We start from the raw sequence: 18616 nt of genomic DNA, 5'->3' as shown, positions 1-18616 counted from the left end.
ATATACGGGTTCATATACCCGTCTGAGGAGGCATCTTTGTGGGGTGCTGGACAGTGATGAAAAAAAGGGTTCTGTGGGGGTAACCATTTGCCCAAACATTTCAAGTGAACAAAGAGAAAAATACATCCAAATTGAGATGGCTGCACAACGAAAAAACAAGAAACAAAAAACTCATTCTGAATCAAGTGCAACCTCTAAATTTGGTAGTTGCCCATCTCCTCATGGTACTTTTGCAACCTCTGGAGGTAGAAAAACAATAGGGGATTTCCTTAATGTTGCTGGGAGGGATGATGTGGATGGAAAGATAGTCCGTTTTCTTTGTGCTTGCGGTGTACCATTCAATGTGCTTCGCTCTCCCTATTGGCATGAAATGGTAAAGGCCATCAATGAAGCCCCAAAAGGATACAAGGCCCCCAACTATGAGAAAGCTAGAACAGTGTTATTAGAAAGAGAAAAAGCTAAGGTTCAAAGAGCTTTGACACGTTTTACACATGAGTGGGTGGATTCTGGGGTATCCATTGTATCAGATGGGTGGACAAATATTAGAAACCAACATTTGATAAATGTTCTTGGTGTTTCTTCTAGTGGTGCAGTATTTATTGCATCTCATGACTCCTCCATCAGTGCAACTGCACCAAACATTGCAGATCTCCTATTGAAATCAATCAAAGATGTTGGTCCGAATAATGTGGTTCAAGTGATCACAGATAATGCAGCAAATTGTAAGTAAGCAGGAAAAATTATTGAGCGTACTCATCCACACATCTTTTGGTCTGGGTGCCTGGTTCACACATTGAACCTTTTGATGCATGATATTGTGAAACACAAAGATTGTGGGTGGATTGCTGAGGTTTACAGGAAAGGGAAGCAGCTCATTAAATTCATCACAGGGCATACAAGGGTAAACTACTTCTATGGCACTTACTCCAAGTTGCAATTGCTTAAAATTGCAAAGACAAGATTTGCTAGTTATTACCTCACCTTTAGGCGGCTAGTGAGGGTGAGACAAGCTTTAACTAATCTGGTGTGTGCTGAAACATGGGATGAAATTAACACTGACACAGATGGTGCTAATGAAGTCAAGGACACTGTTCTTGACAGTTACTTTTGGTCACAGGTTAAATATGTTTTGCAATTCACCAAACCAATTTATTACATGATCAAGTTTGCAGATTCAGATCGACCAGTAATTGGGGAGGTGTATGAGCAAATGGATAGCATGTTGGGGCAGATTAAAGACATTGTTGAGCCTAGAGATACCACCTTGTACAATTATATTCGTGAAGAGGTGGAAAAACGATGGGATATGCTAAATGTTCCATTGCATGCATTAGCATATGTTTTGACACCTAAATACTATCATCCATCATGGCTTTCAAAACCAGCACCTGGGGGGGGAGTCAGGAAAAAACCACACCAAGATAAAGAGGTTCACGAAAAATATATGGCTGCATTGAGTAGATTAATCCCTGATAATGAGGAGGCTGCATTGGTACGGAGACAGGTGAGCAACTATACGAGCAACACTGGTCCATTTGGGAGCATGCATGCAATTCAAGATCGAGAGCATTTTTCTGCTCTTGAGTGGTGGAACATGCATGGAGGGCCTACTCCACTTCTACAGAGTTTGGCATTGCGGGTGCTATCACAGGTGGTAAACACTTCTTCTGCAGAGAGGTGTTGGAGCTCTTATTCTTTCATCCACAGTGTTAAAAGGAACAGGTTGAACTTAGACCGGGCAGAGAGCTTGGTTTATGTTCATTACAACTTGCGATTGTTGTCCCATTACTGTGAAGATGCAAAGTCTAATAAAGACTTGTTGACTTGGGACAAGAATCCAGAGGAGCCCAATTTGGAGGATGGAGTGTTGCGACTAGAGCAATTAGAGGATTCTCTTATCCAGGTATGTCCATTGTGGTATGAATTTTCCAATTTTCCCTTATAAAGCATTTCTCTAATTCATGTTTTTAATTTTTTTGTTAACTAGTGTTTTTTTTTTTGCATGAATTTTTTGAGCGATTCTAGGATGATGACACGGGTGTTGATATGCCACAACCCCCACCCCCATCTGGTCCCTTGGTTTCTAGGTTCCATGGTTCAACACCAACGGCAGGGGGTTCTTCTTCATCAGTTCCAGTGCCACGACTTACACAGGGACCATCTTCTTCATTGCCACCACGTGGAGGCCCGCCATCACGTTCTATTCGTGGTGGAAGGAGGAGAGATTAGTAGATATATTCACAATCTACTTCTTTTTGTCATAGATTACTCATTAGACTTGTAGACTTGTGAATTTGAATTTTGAACCTTTTTGGCTTGGCGGTGACCAAGTGACATATTTTGTAAACATTATTATTTGAATTTTGGACATGACAAATGTTGACAGTTGCTCACTTGCTAGATAAATCATAATATGCTCTATGTTTTATGTTTTATAATATGCTTAAATGTTTTATGTTTTATAATATGCTTAAAAATTTGATGTATGTTTGTAATAGCTAGAATATAGATGATTGTTGTACATACTAGTAACTACAATGGAATCATGGATGCCATATCTATCTTGATTTATGCAAAAATATGCATGTTTTCATGTCTTCTACAATTAATTTGGTATTTGGGATGTTTGTTTTGAGTATAAATGCAAAAAAATATAAAAATATATATATATATAGCAGACGCTTCCGCGGACGCTTCGCTTCCTAGATTTTTGGAAAATGACGCTTCCGCGCTCCGCGCTTCCGCTTCGCTCCCGCTTCGTGCAACATTGGTCACCATTGCTTGGCAGAAGCTGGTGATGGAGTTTACAGGTCCAAATAGGAAGTCGGTAGTGCTGAGGGGAATGCACTCCTACCCACCCCAGACAGTCTCCGCTCATCGAAAGGAGGCAGATTTACGACATGGGGACATAGAGTGGGCAGTGGAGCTCGGGATTTCAGAGACAGGGACTCAAACACGACCAGTGCATCCAAACATATTAGCCTTGATGGAGAGGCATTAAGGGGTTTTGGGGAAGATTCCTCCAGGCAGACCACTAGACAGAGGGTTCGAGCACATTATTGAGATGGAGGAGCAGGTGCACGCAGTCATTACTACTCCCTATAGGCACCCCGAAGCCTATCCCAACGAGATTGAGAGGGTGATACAAGAGCTACTGAGATTGGGACACATCAGGCCTAGTTCGAGTCCCTTTGCTTCTTTCGTGGTGTTGGTGAAGAAGAAGGATGGGACTCTCCATATATGTATAGACTACAGAACCCTCAATAAGAAGACGTTGAAGAATAGATATCCCATCCCGCACATTGATGAGTTGATGGACAAGCTTGGAGGAGCGAGGTACTTCTCTAAGATAGACTTGTGCTCGAGGTATCACCAAATCCAGATGAGGGAGCAGGACATCCCCAAGACTACCTTTTGTTGTCACTATGGGCACTTTGAGTTTTTTGGTGATGCCCTTCAAGCTAACCAACACGTCAGCCAAATTTCAGCCTTGTATGAACCATGTGTTCCATGGTTAGTTGCGATGTGTCGACCCTACCACCTACACCTACCTACAAGTCAGTGAGAAAAGCCTTCAACCCCACAAGGTGTGGTTGGTGGCAAGGGAAATAAGAGACGGGGTTGTCACGCTAAATCCCCTCTCTCTGTGTTTAAGCTATCTCCTAGGTTAGCTATGGGGGGTGGTCCCTAATATGGAAAACTAAGATAAAAGGAATGTGAGGTTCTAGGAGAGATGTTAAAGTGAAAGTGGATTACTTTTAAGAGTTATGAGCAAAATATGATATGAGCAATAAAAATCAATAACATAATAAAACCATAAAACCAGTGCCTTAAGATAAATTGCTCAACAAGAATGAAAGATACATTTGCTCAAAATAAAAGTAGAATGCTTCGAAAAATGAAAGCAAAGCAATCCTGAAATGGAGAGAAAGATGTTAGCACAATAACCGATACAAGATATAAAATGCTTTCAAAAATATAATCAATGCCTAAATCAAAGCATATAGAGATATCTTGCAAAAGGAAAAGCAATTAGTGTTCTACTTGCAAAAGGAAAATGAAACAATGCTTGCCAATATAAAATATTCAATAATTACAAGTAAAATGGACAATTGCAAGTGAAATCAGAAGATGTGTTAGCATGAGATGCACCTACACTAGATTTGAATGCAATTAATCTTGGTTATTTTTAATCTAAAATGCCTAATCTAAATGAGAAGTCTTCCTCTTGAGCTCTTACCAAAGGGTAAAAATTGGGGTGACTGTAAGAAAGAGGGGGCGAGGCACGGAGGTGTTATTAACGATATCTATCTCCTGAGTCTTACGAGCCAACGTGTGTCTTCGTTCCTACAAGGGAACAAGACACCTTCATAACTGCAAGGTCACAACGCTTTTACCTTACTTCGTACTAGATGAAAGAACTTTCCAAGAAAGTCTTTTTTCCTATACTTTCTATCAACAAGCTTATGCTTGCAGGTTAATTGAGTTAAAATGTAAACTATGCTAGAATTTGTAAATAATATGGAAGTAAGTTTTCCCAAGGAGATTTGCAATGCTTCAAAATAATGAAAGTGAGATAATGTTCAAAATAAATTGCAAATGTAACTTCAATTGAAAAAAGGAAATTAGCTTGTAAGTGAATTAAAGTGATGGAAGTAAGATTATTTTGCAAAAAAGGAAATTGCCTCAAGTAGATGGAAATGTTCACAATGATGTAACTTGAAAAAATTCTCTCAAAGTTGTACAAGACATATAAACATAAGCTTCATAAATAAATGGAATTGTAACTTGCTCCAAGTAAATGTCATAACCATAAACTTATAGCAATTGAAAATGAAATGAAGCTAAAAAGTGAAAGCTTGCTTATAAAGTATGCTTTGAAAGTAAATGAACAAAACCACAAATGAGCCTATAGTGAAGCAAATTGTAAAAAGAGAAAATGTAAGACAACTAAATTAAACTTGCTACACAAATTGAGATACTTGCATGTAAGAAATGAGTTGCTCTAAAGAAAAATATCAACTTATACTTCAAAGCAAAAGGAATGAAAGGCAAAGCATCAAATGAAACTTGTAGCAAAATTTAACTTAGAAATTGAAATGTGATGGTGAGGTTGTGTTAATTTTAGAGCATGCAAAATGAGCTAAAAAGGAAAGTTAGAAAAGATGAGATGCCAAAATTAATCCACCCACACAAAATCCTCCTAAATAAGGAGAAAGGATGCCTTGGGTAAACCCAAGCTCCCACAAAAAAAAAAAAAAAAAAAAAAAAATATTAAGATATTACAATGGTGTAAAAGCCTCTTAAAGGGCTGCCCAAAAGATGAAGGAGATTTGTACAAGATGAGAGCTAGAAATAGCTAGAATATCCCTCCAAACTATAGCAACCTCAAAGGGCAATGAAGTCCTTCTAAAATCAGAAAATTACAAGCTCCCAAAGGCCCACAGTCTAGCCTTCTTTGCAGCTCCTTCTAGTGTCCACGGCCTCCTTAGAATAGATCTTGGGTGCTTGAGAGGTCCTACAAGAAAGATAGAGTTTTCAATGGTCTTTCCTCAAGGCACTTGTTGTCAAAACTCCAATAAAACTCCAACTATGGGCTGCAAAACCAAGACAAAATTAGTGTAGAACGCATATAAAATGAACAAGTATGATACAAAATAATGTACAAAACCAAATCAAGTGATGGGAGTGAAGTTTGAACCCCATCACTTACCTAGCTTGGAAAATGCTCTTAAATAGCTAAATAAATCAATGAAAGCACAATTTTTTAAAAGAGATTTAAATTTAGAAGTATTTGCTTGTACACAAACTACGTCCAAGAAAATATCTGCAAGAAACCACTTTATAAGATAAAACTATGGAAATTCAAAGAACCAATGAGAGTTCTTTGGAAAATGTGTCAAGACTCAAGAGTGGGTTGGTCTCTCCAAAGACTTCCCCTCACATTTGATATTTGAATCCCAACAAGATTGTTAAACACATACATGGCGGAGGCAGAATATGACAGATAAACATTGAGTTGCGTATCTTATTCACAATGATACATATTTATAATACATAAGAGTGACCCTTGGTTTCATATTCCAAGTAGTCCCTTGGACTCCCTTTGATTGTTCAACTTCCACACCAACCCGTAAAGGATTAGGTGTCCAACATTCCGCCCCTTAATCCGAAGGGGTATGTATGAGTCCAAAAAGAGAGTTGTAATACAAAATGTGCAAAAAAATGCATGGCAGCATTAGGTTGAATGTGCTCTCTGAAATGTTGGTATAAGGGGGATGGTTTAAGGATGACCACCAACACAGGAACGCTTAGTGCAGTTCCCAAAACTCTTCCAAATCTGGCATGGAGCTGAGGTTTTCTGCTAGAGGAAGTGCTCCTCATGTTTTGAAGAGGTAAACCTTCAACCTTGAAAGGGAGGTCTCACCCTGCATAAAAAGGGAGAACCTCAACCTGAAAAGGGAGGTCTCAACTTGTGATGGTTTAAGGCTCATCATCGAATGAAGACATGCTCAGGGGCATCTTTGTCTCTGGCTACAACTCTGAATCTAGTATGGTAGGTTGTGGCTCAGGCTCGCTTGATGTGGCTTTGATGCTTGTAGATGACCATCACTTCCCCCCTGTCAAATACAAGGTAAGAAGATGACAAAAACTCAACTGCAAGATTGTTCAATACTCTAGAACAAGTTCGCACATATGACTGAAATATCTTCTTGGATGTTGAAGTCCATTGCCAAGAAGCGATCCTTCCAAGATGAATCTTTGTTCTTGCAGGAAGCTTGTTTTTGAAGCATTTGTTTGAAGAATGAGTAGTTTTATGACAGTGCTCACATGGATGAAGATCAAAACAGTGATCTTTCATATGGCCAACTCAGTCACAATGTTGGCATTTAACAACTTTTGACTGCGAATGTGGAGGAGCAGAATCTAGAATAGGTGAAGGTGAACCGCCATGAAGAAACCCAACACTTTGAAATTGAATGGGCTTGGAATAGTCTAGAATATGAAAGGACGCCTCCTTATCATATCCAAGACCTGTTTTGTGCTTGTTGTGGACAAGCTCTTCCCAAGGTCTGATGATTTGCTTGGGAAGTGTAGGCTGAATTTCTACTTCTGCATGAAATTCTGTTGCTTCATTGGGTATTGGATCTGAATCAACCTCAATCTTACTAATTTCATCACTTGTTGGCTATTGATGGGTGTTTGTTTTAACCTTGAACAAAAGATTGTTTTGAGCATAAAACAATTTAGAATGACAAATCTGTTGAAGCTCATCTCGTTGGAACTAAGATTCAAGTTGCAAAAAATCAATCTGTTCTTGTGCATCTTGTACACAAATTCTAATATCAGACATAATATCCTTGCTGATTTTTACCATCCCATCAACACTGGAATGTATTAGAGTATTCAACAACTCTAATATTCCATCAAGTCTAGCCATATTTCTAACAAATCAAGAACAAAAAAGGGGAGCAGCTAAAAATATCAGAGGCTTCAAATCAATGTCACCAGAAAATCAACTTTTACCAAAAAATAATCCTTTTTTTTTGCAAATTGCAAACTCTTCTCTGTGGCAGTGATTTCAAATTCTAGGAGCACAGTTCTTCAGACTCTAGAAGTGGTAGCACCCATAAATGGAACGACCCTTCAATGCAACAACCAACCAAACAACCTTTTCAATGCAACACAGACGCACAGAGACATGCATTTCACAATTTTTTATTGTGACTGTGGAGGAGCAAGATCATGAACCAATGCATCAGTATACAACTCCATTTAATAACTCCATTCAACGTTCAATGCACATAGAACTATGCGCATCCACCAACATCGATGAAACTATGATTCGTGTCACGAACAACTTTTGAAATATAAATCTTCGTTCAAAATAAAAGAGAATTAGAAATGCCAACCGTCACTAATGAAAGCAATATCATTAAGCCAACGTTTATTAAGACCATCGTTGGAATATTAAGCATTTTACTGAACAATGTCATTGCAATGGATGGATGAAATCTTAGTGAAATTTTTCTTTCTCACATATTTCCTCTCCAGCTCTCACACTCACGCTCTCAGAGCTCAGGTCTGTCAAAAATTTGAAATCAAGATAAGGTGTCTCATATAAATACCATTAATAATGTGCACACTGCAATGATTGAAAATCCATCCATCTATAATGTACAATAGCTGACTATAGCATCTCCAACTATGTTCTTTCAATAATTCATTCCAAAACGTGGTTGGCTACACAAGGCTTCTCGCAATTCTAGCCTGTTAAACTTCACTGGTTCTAAGATAGGAAATTGTTTCTGCCCAAATTTCCTTTCTGAAGAAAGTGACCAAATGTCCTTGCATGTAAATAAATCACATTGTAAATGATCCTCCTTAAAGTCAAAGTTTTGTTCCAAAATAATTTTCAGGCTTCCGCCTGTCCACTACCACTGTACATTAAATGCAAACATAGTGTTTGTTAAACAAAAAATAGCCATAAAACTGATTAGGTCAAACACCTTGCAAAAGCATAGGAACAAACAAATACAATAAAAAGGAATGGCATTCAGCAGGCCGGGATATAAAAACTCCTATACTTATACTCAGTCAAATGTCATGAATCCCAAACATATATAAACAACTTTCAAGCTCGGATAAATTGTTTGTGGCCACATTGATACACTCCACTAAATTACAAACATTACTACAAGGAACCTAGCAAAATTTTTGAAGCTGATCGTTTTTTTCACTTGCTCCGTCATCAAACCCTTTTGAATCTAAGTCTTGATAGTCGTTTCTATTAAATAACACCCTTCTGAATCCCTTTGTCGGGGATTCCAAAAATTGCGTTGTGTTAATAGGAAACGCAAGTGTAGTCTCATGGGCCGAGTGAATGACAGAAGAACATTGAGTAGAATGGCACACAGAGAAAATAAATAATTTACCAAACACCGAGGTGGCGCAAAGTAACATTATTTTTATAGCTGACAGGCCAAACAGAGAAATGGCAGACAAGTTATGGAAAGGATGCAGAGCTGACAGAATCTAAAAATGCCTAGGGCCTGCGCTCTGATACCATGTTAAACACATACATGGCGGAGGCAGAATATGAAAGATAAACATTGAGTTGTGCATCTTATTCACAATGATACATATTTATAATACATAGGAGTGACCCTTGGTTTCATATTCCAAGTGGTCCCTTGGACTCCTTTTGATTGTTCAGCTTCCACACCAACCCTTAGAGGATTAGGTCTACAACAAAGATTTTCTTCTATAAAACTTCAATCAAAAATCCCATATAGATTTAGCGAATAAGCAATGATAAGAAAACTCTAGAAATTTATTGGAAAATAACTAGAGATTTCCACACCTAGAGCATACTCCTAAATCAATTGCCAATGCAAGATAGCTTTACATTAACAAATCTACAAGAGCATATAGAAATAAAATAAATCAAAGCATAGGCAAAGGAAATTATACCAATAGTGAGTCAATCATCATACTCCAAAAAAACAACTCATAAATGAACCCTAGAGTCTTATTGCAATTGAGAACAAGTGGACATAAGAGCAGAGCTTTGCCAAGCACAATAGCTCATAACATCATACAATATGAGAGCCCATGGCTCCATTATATAGAGAGTTGGGAGCAAATCCCAATGTAGAAGTGATTAAACAAATGGCATGAGGTGACAATCCCAAAGAGAAATTCAAATTTGTTGAATGGAGCTCCAATGCCAAGTGTAAAAATTGAATTCTAGCAAGTGGACATCATTTTCTTCTTCCCTTATGTGCCAAATTCGAATTTTATGATGGAATGACAAGTGTAGATGGGTGGTAACCCATGTGGGGACAATTTCCCACAAAAATCTCCACCAAATATTCTCCCAAATCCTCCCAAATGTGCATTAACTTCACAAATTCGAATTTCCAAGCAGCGTTCTCATTTAATGCCAAAAATTCGATTTTATTTGAGCACATGTCCTTTCCTTGATTTTAGGAGTCCACATCACCTTGGGACTTCATTTTAACTCTTCCATAATTTTCCACCTCATTTCCACAACATTTAGCATGTGTGGATATTTATTTTTCTCCATTTATTTAATTTCTGGCTTAATTAATTGCCAGATTTCCCACTAAACTTAGGAAAAGTGGGTTTTGAGGGTTCAAAACACATTTTTAACCCCTCAAAGTGTGTCATAGTAGAATGTTGAGGGTGAGGGGTGCAAATTTTATTACTCATATTCCATACAACTTCTCTAGGCATTACTTATTACATTACAAATACAATTTTTGTTGTAATTTCCACAGTGCGGAAAATCTAAAAAATTAAAAAATGACTACCTAGACTTAACCAAATTCCACAAATTTTTTTGCGTGATCTAGTATGGTAATATACATCGATTCTAGACACTAAGATGTGTTAGGGGATCAACCTTCAAACCGTCACCCCAGCTTTGGGGTAAAAAGTGAGTGAAAAACGCAGAAAATTATCGGTCTCTGAAAAATAAGGGATAATTAACCAGATAAAAAAACACTCCAAGGTGCATTTGTTTGCCAATCAAGTCCCAACATCCTAGGCATATTACAAACTCAAAACTCATCATTACTAGAATCACTTATTACATTCCCCACAGAGTGTGGAATCTAGGTACAAGAAAGATGATGAGAAAATAGAAGTAGAGTTAAAAACTTTGTTGAATGATGATATTTGATAGTACAAATGTCCTCTGGATCATCCCTTGGCATGGAGTCTTCATATAATTTGAATCATCCTTAGGCATGGCATGGTGAAGGTTCAAGGAGGACGTCTTGAGGCATGTGCAAGAGTGCAATACTTGTCAAAGGAATAAGGTAGAGAACACCCATCATGCAAGGCTTTTGTAGCCTCTCCCTATTCTTGAGCAGAAGTGGGAGAGCATATCGATGGATTTTATCACGGGGTTGTCGAAAGTTCAGGGTTGAGATTGCATTTACGTGGTGGTTGACAGGCTAACAAAGTTCACCCATTTCTTTGCCATTACGGCCAAGTATTTAGGATCTCAGGTGGCCGAATTAATTTTCAGGGAGATGTTCAGGCTACATGGGCTGCCTAAGACTATTGTCAGCAACAAGGATAGCAGGTTCATGAGTGGGTTCTAGCAGGAGCTTTTTCACTTAGTGGGTAGTGAGCTCACCCCCAATGTGAGTTACCATCCCCATACAAACGATCAGATAGAGATCGTGAACAAGTGGTTGGAGGGCTACCTGCGCAACTATGTGACCGAGCAGCAGAGAGCATGGGTGAAGTGGTTGTACCTTGGGGAGTACTGCTACAACACCACGTACCATATGTCCATAGGTATGATGCCCTTTCGTGCTCTTTACGGTTATGATGCACTAACATTTGTTGATGTGATCTTTGGAGATAGCAGGGCCCCAGGGGCAAAGGATTAGGAGAAGGAAAGCCAAAATATCCTTAGAGCTCTTAAGGATAATTTTCAGACTACACAAAACCGGCAAAAAATATTTGTAGATCGGGGTCGCGTGGAGAGGCAGTTTGATGTGGGTGACTTGGTATTCTTGAGGTTGCAGCCATATAAGCAGTCCACGCTCAAGTAGAAGGGAGCTGAAAAGCTCAAGCCTCACTTCTATGGACCATACAGGGTGACTAGGAGGGTAGGTGAGGTAGCATATGAGCTGGAGCTACCAACCAGGAGCAAAGTGCACAACGTCTTCCATGTTTCTTGCCTGAAGAAGGCCTTAGGATAACAAGTGACACCCACCTCAGAGTTGTCACCTCTAGATGATGAGGGGCACTTGGTTTTGACACCAGATATCATCTTGCAGGAGAGGGAAAGGAGACTTAATACCTACTTGGCAACGACCCAATGTACATGGTGAGGCTCGGTCATAAACTGGCTCAAAGTGTTAACTGTGGAGCATATGTCAGAACGAGTGTTCATGAAGAACATCAGAGCACCAACCAGTTGTCTATACTCAGAAGGGTTTGCTAGCTCTAGTCCGGCAGCTTCTCCACATAGCTTCTTGAAATTCATCTCCATAGGTATAGGCAAGGACTTGCATTCAACCATGCCAAATTTCTCTAGCAGTTGCACAACATATTTTCCATGTGAAAGGAAAATCTCATCGGACCTTAGCTAAACCGCTCGTCCCAAGAAATAATGCAACAAACCAAGATCTTTCATCTCGAATTCAGTTGCCAACTCCCCCTTACATTCAAGAATGAGAGGGTATGCACCTGTCAAGAATAAGTCATCAACATATAATACCAAAATGAGAAGCATACCTTGGACTATCTTGAAGTAGAGGTTGGGATCAACGGTACTTCTTGTGAATCCAAGCTTCACCAGGTAACTATCTATGTGGGCATACCATGCTCTAGGGGCTTGCTCCAGGCCATACAATTCCTTCTTCAACCTGCAAACCTGTGTCTTTCGATCCTCTACTTCAAATCGTTGTGGCTACTCAACGTAAACTTCTTCTTGTAACATGCCATGGAGGAATGTCTTCTTCACGTCCATCTGATGAAGATTCCATCATTGACTTGCAATAAGGGCAACCATCGAACGAATGGTGGTGTATAGGGCCACGGGAGAAAATATATCATCATAATCTTCTCCTCTTCCTAGGAGAACCCTCAGACTACAAATCTTGCCTTGTATTTTTTCAATGCTTCCATTAGCTCCATGCTTTATTTTGTAGAGAAATTTTGAAGTCACCACAGATTTCCCTTTGGTCTCAACAGAACATCCCATAGGTCATTCTTCATAATTGATTCGTATTCTTCACCCACAACATCCTTCCAAACTTATTCTTTTACGGCTTCTTCAAAGATGTGAGGATTGTTATTGCTCAAACTAGTAGGGGACCTAAAAGGGGTTTCTATGAGGGCAACTATTAGGCCAAGGGGAACTATGAAGACTTGGCCCATTGTCACCATAGTTAAGACTCCCTGCTCTTTACAGAATTGCACCGTTGTGAGGATACCTAGAAGTTAGGAAGTCACTTATAAAGTGTAGATCAATAAAGAGGTGGAGTGACCCAAATGATTCCCTTTCCAGAAGAGTTTGAAGGATAGGGCTTGATTGCTCTTTAAGCAAGGGACTTGATCTTCTCAGGAGAGGGGATGAGGATTGCAGGGCTGAGGGAGAGGATAAGACCTATAAAAGATGTTCTCAATCCCTAAAATCCTTTTTGAGAACTTGCTTTCTCGAGTAGTCCTTGATAAATAGGCTCTGGTGAAGAATGGAACCACACGAGGCCAAGTGGACCCAACCTAGATTAGAGGATGGATTTTGGCAAAGGATCAAACAAGAATTTACTCCCAAAGATGTCAAATTGATCCTACTAGGTTCTAGCCTTGGGAACACCTAGGCAAAACTTGATCTTAGAGCTAGGGCTTAGGGTATCTTGAGGTTCCACCATCAGAATTGATTCAAATTTGGAGAGCAAGGGGACCCACCAGCACAGTTGCATCTAGTAGATCAAAGTTTTCTTGTGGCTAGTTTCCCGGGAAATTGATGCCCTAGGTGACCTAATGGGGCTAGACCTAAAAAAAGGGAAAAGGGTAAAAAGAGGGTTAAAATGATCACCCTTTTTGAGGGACAAATGCCTAATTCACTTGGGGATATGGAGTCAAAGATAATAATGAAGAAGGATTTAGTTTCTTGTTCAAGGAGGCTCCAAAAGTCAACTTCATCCAATGTTAGAGGAAAGAGAAGAAAAGTGACTTTCAAGCATTTATACTTCATACAAATGGTGCAAGCTTATCAAGATAACATGATCTCTAGGACATTTCATTCATCTAACAATGGCCCATACAAAGAATAAGTTAAAGGGATACATAATTCAACATTTCATACATGCAGCAATTAGCCCTAATCATAGCGAAATTCAAACGTATGCAACAACAAGCAAAATAGCGTAAAATTTGCACTTACAATGTTAGAGAGTATATCCAACCAACATCACATTTGCAAATAAGAGGCTCCAAGATAGAAATAGCCCAAATCCATACATCAAAATTCATCCATCATCCAAAATAATCCTTCAAGGAAAAATTGTGAAGTTCTCTAAAGATTGAGAGATCTCCAATCAAGTGATGATACAAATGAATCCAACTAACACGTATTTATAAACTAATTAGGAGTTCGATTTAGCTAATGAGCCTACATTAGCCCCTAAAATAAAATAATGTGCAAATGACCTAACTTTGGTGACAAGCCCACCAAACTAGCTCACAAATGAAAAGGTAAGCCTCTCAAAAAGACAAATAATAATCTATGCATGTCGTAGCGCCCTCTAAGAGGCCTAATGAGGTCCATGGGTGCCACAATGAAGAATAGGACCCTAAAAAGCACTGGACAAGGGGTTGGCCTCCAAATCACTGTGGGGTAACACAAGTGTCCTCATGGGTCTCCAAACAAATCGAAGATGCCTGTAAGTTGTCCTCAAGGGCTAAGATGATAATGTAGGAGATGCCACACCATCATAGAAGTCCTGGATCATCTTCCAAGTGTATGGTGTAGATCTCAGGCCAGCTGGGCATGATGGATCAGGTGCATCCTCCTTGTCCAATGAATGAACCATGAACAATCTCTGAATGGCTGTGGGGATCCATGAAATGTAATCTACTACTGTGGGGGCCCATGGTTGTCAATGCTCACCCTATATGTGCCAATGTAGCCCTTTGGAGGATTAGGACCCTGTATAGGGAGACCAAACCCCAAATGGAACCATCTGCAATCCTGTATAAAATCTAATGTGTCACCTAGGCTTCCAGTACAACAAGTCATTAGAGAAATCGAGCAAATGAGCTTACCTAGTCATGGACCACAAGTGGGGACTTCATAATGGTCTGCCCTTCCATAATGGGCTTCGAGATGTGCTAATGTCTCCTAAACTCCCAATGGGGTTAACCAAGTGCCCTATCAGGTGCTTTATTCTTCTAAAGGGGATAATGTAGTCAAGGTACATCCGTCAAAGGTGGTGGCATGTGGCAGATAGGTGAATGAGGTAGGGACAGGGGGCAGCGCTAGGTCACATGTTAGGGCACAAGGGTAGCTAATAAGAGGGAAGCCCACACTTGGGTTTATAAGGTGTACGAGGGAGCAGTCATGGTTCATGAGGTGCCTCGGCCTTGGTTTTTCCACCCTTCTTTATATGTTTTTTTCTTTTTAATGATTTTCTTTGATCAACTGCTCGGAGCTCAAGGGGTTAGAGCATGATGTATAAGATATAGCAGTGAATTTCCCCCTTTAAGGTGGGGCAGTTCATTGACCACCAGGGGTTGGGACAATCATGGGTTCCTATTGAGGAAGGTTCATAGAACCTGATGGAACCAGGGTGATGGCCACGATGATGGGGTAGAGCTTCATGTAATGCCTTTTGCCCACGTGCTAAATGTTTTTATCCCGACCATATTTTGCATTTTGTGGTACTCTTCCTAGTGAATGTGGCCATATATGCTTTTGACTTTCTTTTTAGCTGCATCAACCTCCGAGCTTCATTCCAAGCCATGACCCAAGGTGTGGGTAAGGGGAAGGGGTGAACTGAACCTATGTGGACTCGATGGATGAATGTGGACCCAGGGGGGATAAATGATGAAAGGGGTAATAATGAATCGAAAGGGGCTGATATAAGCAGATAAGGGAGCGGGACCACGCAACCAAAATCGAGGTTTCTCATGAAATAACATCCCTAGAGCCAAATGGTCAGTAAAAGAGATCCCATGGGACTAGAATCCAAGGTTAATACCTAAAAGGGGTCTAGGGGACAAGAGCACACACCTAGCCCATTATTTCTGCCAAATCCCCCCATTAATCCATGCATGCCTAGAAGTATCCATGACAAGCAAACTACAACACTCAATTTCAAAATGACAAGGCATACCTTTAGATTCGAGAGGCCCACCTTCAAACATACCATCATGGCAGATGGGCGAGGGACCACATCGCTGCCTCAGGTGGCAGAGAAATGGCACAATGAGCTAGCTAATGGCTACAAGCAATGTGGAAAAAGTCGAAGTCGGGATTAAATCGGCAAGGGTCCAAAAGTTGAAAAAGTCGTTAAAGTCAGGAGTTTTTCGAAAAAATCGGCAAAAAGTCGGCAAAATTTAAAAAAATACAAAAATATTCATTTTTTTTTAAATCCGGACTTTTTCAATAAAATCCTGATTTTTTCAATAAAATCTCGATTTTTTCAATAAAATCCCAATTTTTTCAAACAAAAAGAAATCATTAAAAAATACCACGATTTTTTGGAAAAAGTCCCGATTTAATCCCGACTTTTTCGACTAGGAAAAAATCGGCAAAAAATCGGCCGATTTAATCGGCCAGCCAAAAAAATCGAAAAATCAGGATTTAATCCCGATTTTTTCCCGACTTTTCCACACTGGCTACAAGGGTTTGTTGGCTGCCGACTAAGGATCATCTTGGGGAAAAAAATCTCCTAGGGATATTGCCCACAAAATGGTGGGTAACATCTGGCTCCAACTAGGACGTGATCTCTCGAAAAAGTAGGCAAAGCTACTGGAACGGGAAGTCATGAGAACTCCAACTAACTCTTGGTTAACGTAAACCTATCACCTGCACCTATAATAGATGGAGAAACACGGGGCAACATGCTTTCATGGCATCTCATGATCGCACATGCTAATATGTTAGGCCATAAAATCAACAAAAAATAAAATATGCATCTATTTATCATGAGAAATATCATATGAAGTTACTTCTAATGCAAAAATGAGCATGCAATGCATTCTACCCTAACATGCATATGAAGAAGTTTCTATTAAGTGTAATCATAAAGCTAATGCAACCACCATGCCATCAAGGCAACATGTCATCAAGTCAATATAAATATGTCTGCTTGTATGATTACTCACGCAGCAAACCCAAACACATGGAGGATGTTGCGGGCGGGATGTGGGAAAATATGATGCCCACACATGGATGATTATGTGAGAAGAGGTAAGAAAAGGATGCAATCTAGTTCATCATATCTTCTCTTGCAACCAAAATATAGAGATGTCAACAACCAAGCTCATAAACTTTTGGCGGATGGCCACCTCTAGCACATCACTTCCACGATTGTCCATATTATTTATGACATGGCTTATGGCCTTCATCGGGTTATGATTAGTAGGAAAGGGAGGCCAACGAGATGGAGAGACACAAGTAGGTTGCACATGATGATCACACTGGAGAGGGGATACCATGGAGTGATTAAAACCCTGAGGGTACATCCAAGGAGGAAAAGTATAATCAATGAAGGTCTCTTCCTTGACACTATACTCAGGAGGGAGGAGGGACTCACAGTTACTTGAGATCATATGACTAGAGGTGAGGGAATCATTTAATGAAGACTCAAGATGATGACCAATAGGAAAAAGGGAGGAAGAAGTATTGTATTCAACAGGTTTTGCTTTCCCAAGATCATAATCTAAAGGCTCAAGTGATTTGAACATAGAATCATACTCATGAGAAGTGGGAGCCTTATCAGTTTCCCTAGTATCAAAGATAGGGTTTCTCCTAAAAGGAAAATTTATCACTTCCAACTGCCCCTCTTTATGCAAAGGAAAATGAAGATTCTCCCCCCCAAGGGTATCAATGGGTATGCCATCACAAATAGTGCCCGAGGGGAAAGGAAGACCAATCCCATCCTCATCCTCCTTGTCGGTGTCGTAAATGGGAGCACCATCAAATTGAGGACCAACAATTTCCCATTTCTCCCTTTCAATGTGGAAATAATCCTCAATGTCATCTTTCAAGGGGCTAATGGGATCATCTTTCTCAAGGTTTTCAGAAGAGGATTCATCGGGAGTAATATCCTTGAGAAAGGTAAGGTTGGTCTCAATTTCACTTTCCATAAATTCATCCTTCCTAGCACATGTGTCCTCAAAATCATTATTTTCATCATGTGGACCCAAGGAGGACTTGTCTTCTTGCTCATTACCTAGATCCTTAATGTCTTGATGATGCTCGATGGAGGTCTCCTCTTGGATGCTTAATGCAGGATGAACTTGAAAATATCTAAACAAGCCATCAATGAACTCTGTTAGTTTTTCGTAGCATCGGAAGTGCTCTACCCTTGAAAATTGATAGAGAGGCTAAGGCACATGAGTTTTAAAAAACCCAAAAACTGTTTCGTTAAATTCCTCCCAGATTGTATTTTAGTAAAATAATTAAAATTTTTAATGGAGTTCCTAAGTCTAAACTTAGGAAATTTAAAATATTAATGGGTAGTAATCAAAATATGGGTAGGAATGATGTAGAAGGCAAATCAAGTCATGTTTTAATCTTAGCCGTTGATTAGGGACTTAACCTCGGTCATTGAAGTCTCAACAGGAAAAGTATAAGATGGAGGCTTGGGGTTCATTTGGAAACACACACGGAGAGAACGAATTGATCTAGAGTTCGACTTTTGGGGCTAGGAAGCTGAGAAATTCGAACTAGGTGGTCATTTTGTAGCAGAAGGGCAGTGAGAATCCGAGAGGACTTTCCGGAGAATACGAGGCAGGAAGAGGACAGAAAGACGTCCAAAGGAGGGTTGACGCTGGCCTACGCAGTGCTGACTCAGAGGCAGCGCAGTCAGTGAGGGGAATTCGAAATTCTGCAAAG

General features: G+C 39.8%; 2 protein-coding genes across 3 annotated transcripts in view; one reads left to right on the top strand and one right to left on the bottom strand.

Annotated features, from left to right (window-relative positions):
* LOC149151218 (trafficking protein particle complex subunit-like protein) overlaps positions 1 to 18616 on the bottom strand; it is a 315768-nt gene that overhangs the window by 88904 nt on the left and 208248 nt on the right. The gene's annotated exons all lie outside the window — the stretch shown is intronic.
* LOC149151219 (uncharacterized) lies at positions 759 to 2402 on the top strand. Its single transcript, XM_089441426.1, has 2 exons — positions 759 to 1903; positions 2026 to 2402. Exons 1-2 carry the CDS (start codon positions 806 to 808, stop codon positions 2227 to 2229), a joined length of 1302 nt encoding a protein of 433 aa, XP_089297552.1. The 5' UTR covers positions 759 to 805; the 3' UTR covers positions 2230 to 2402.

The sequence above is a fragment of the Pinus tabuliformis genome, chromosome 9, assembly GCF_031772625.1.
Source record: "Pinus tabuliformis cultivar Carrire ecotype Pingquan chromosome 9, CPIR1, whole genome shotgun sequence".
NCBI lineage: Eukaryota > Viridiplantae > Streptophyta > Pinopsida > Pinales > Pinaceae > Pinus > Pinus tabuliformis.
Note: the sequence above shows the minus strand (reverse complement) of the source record. Positions and strands in the feature narration are given on the sequence as shown.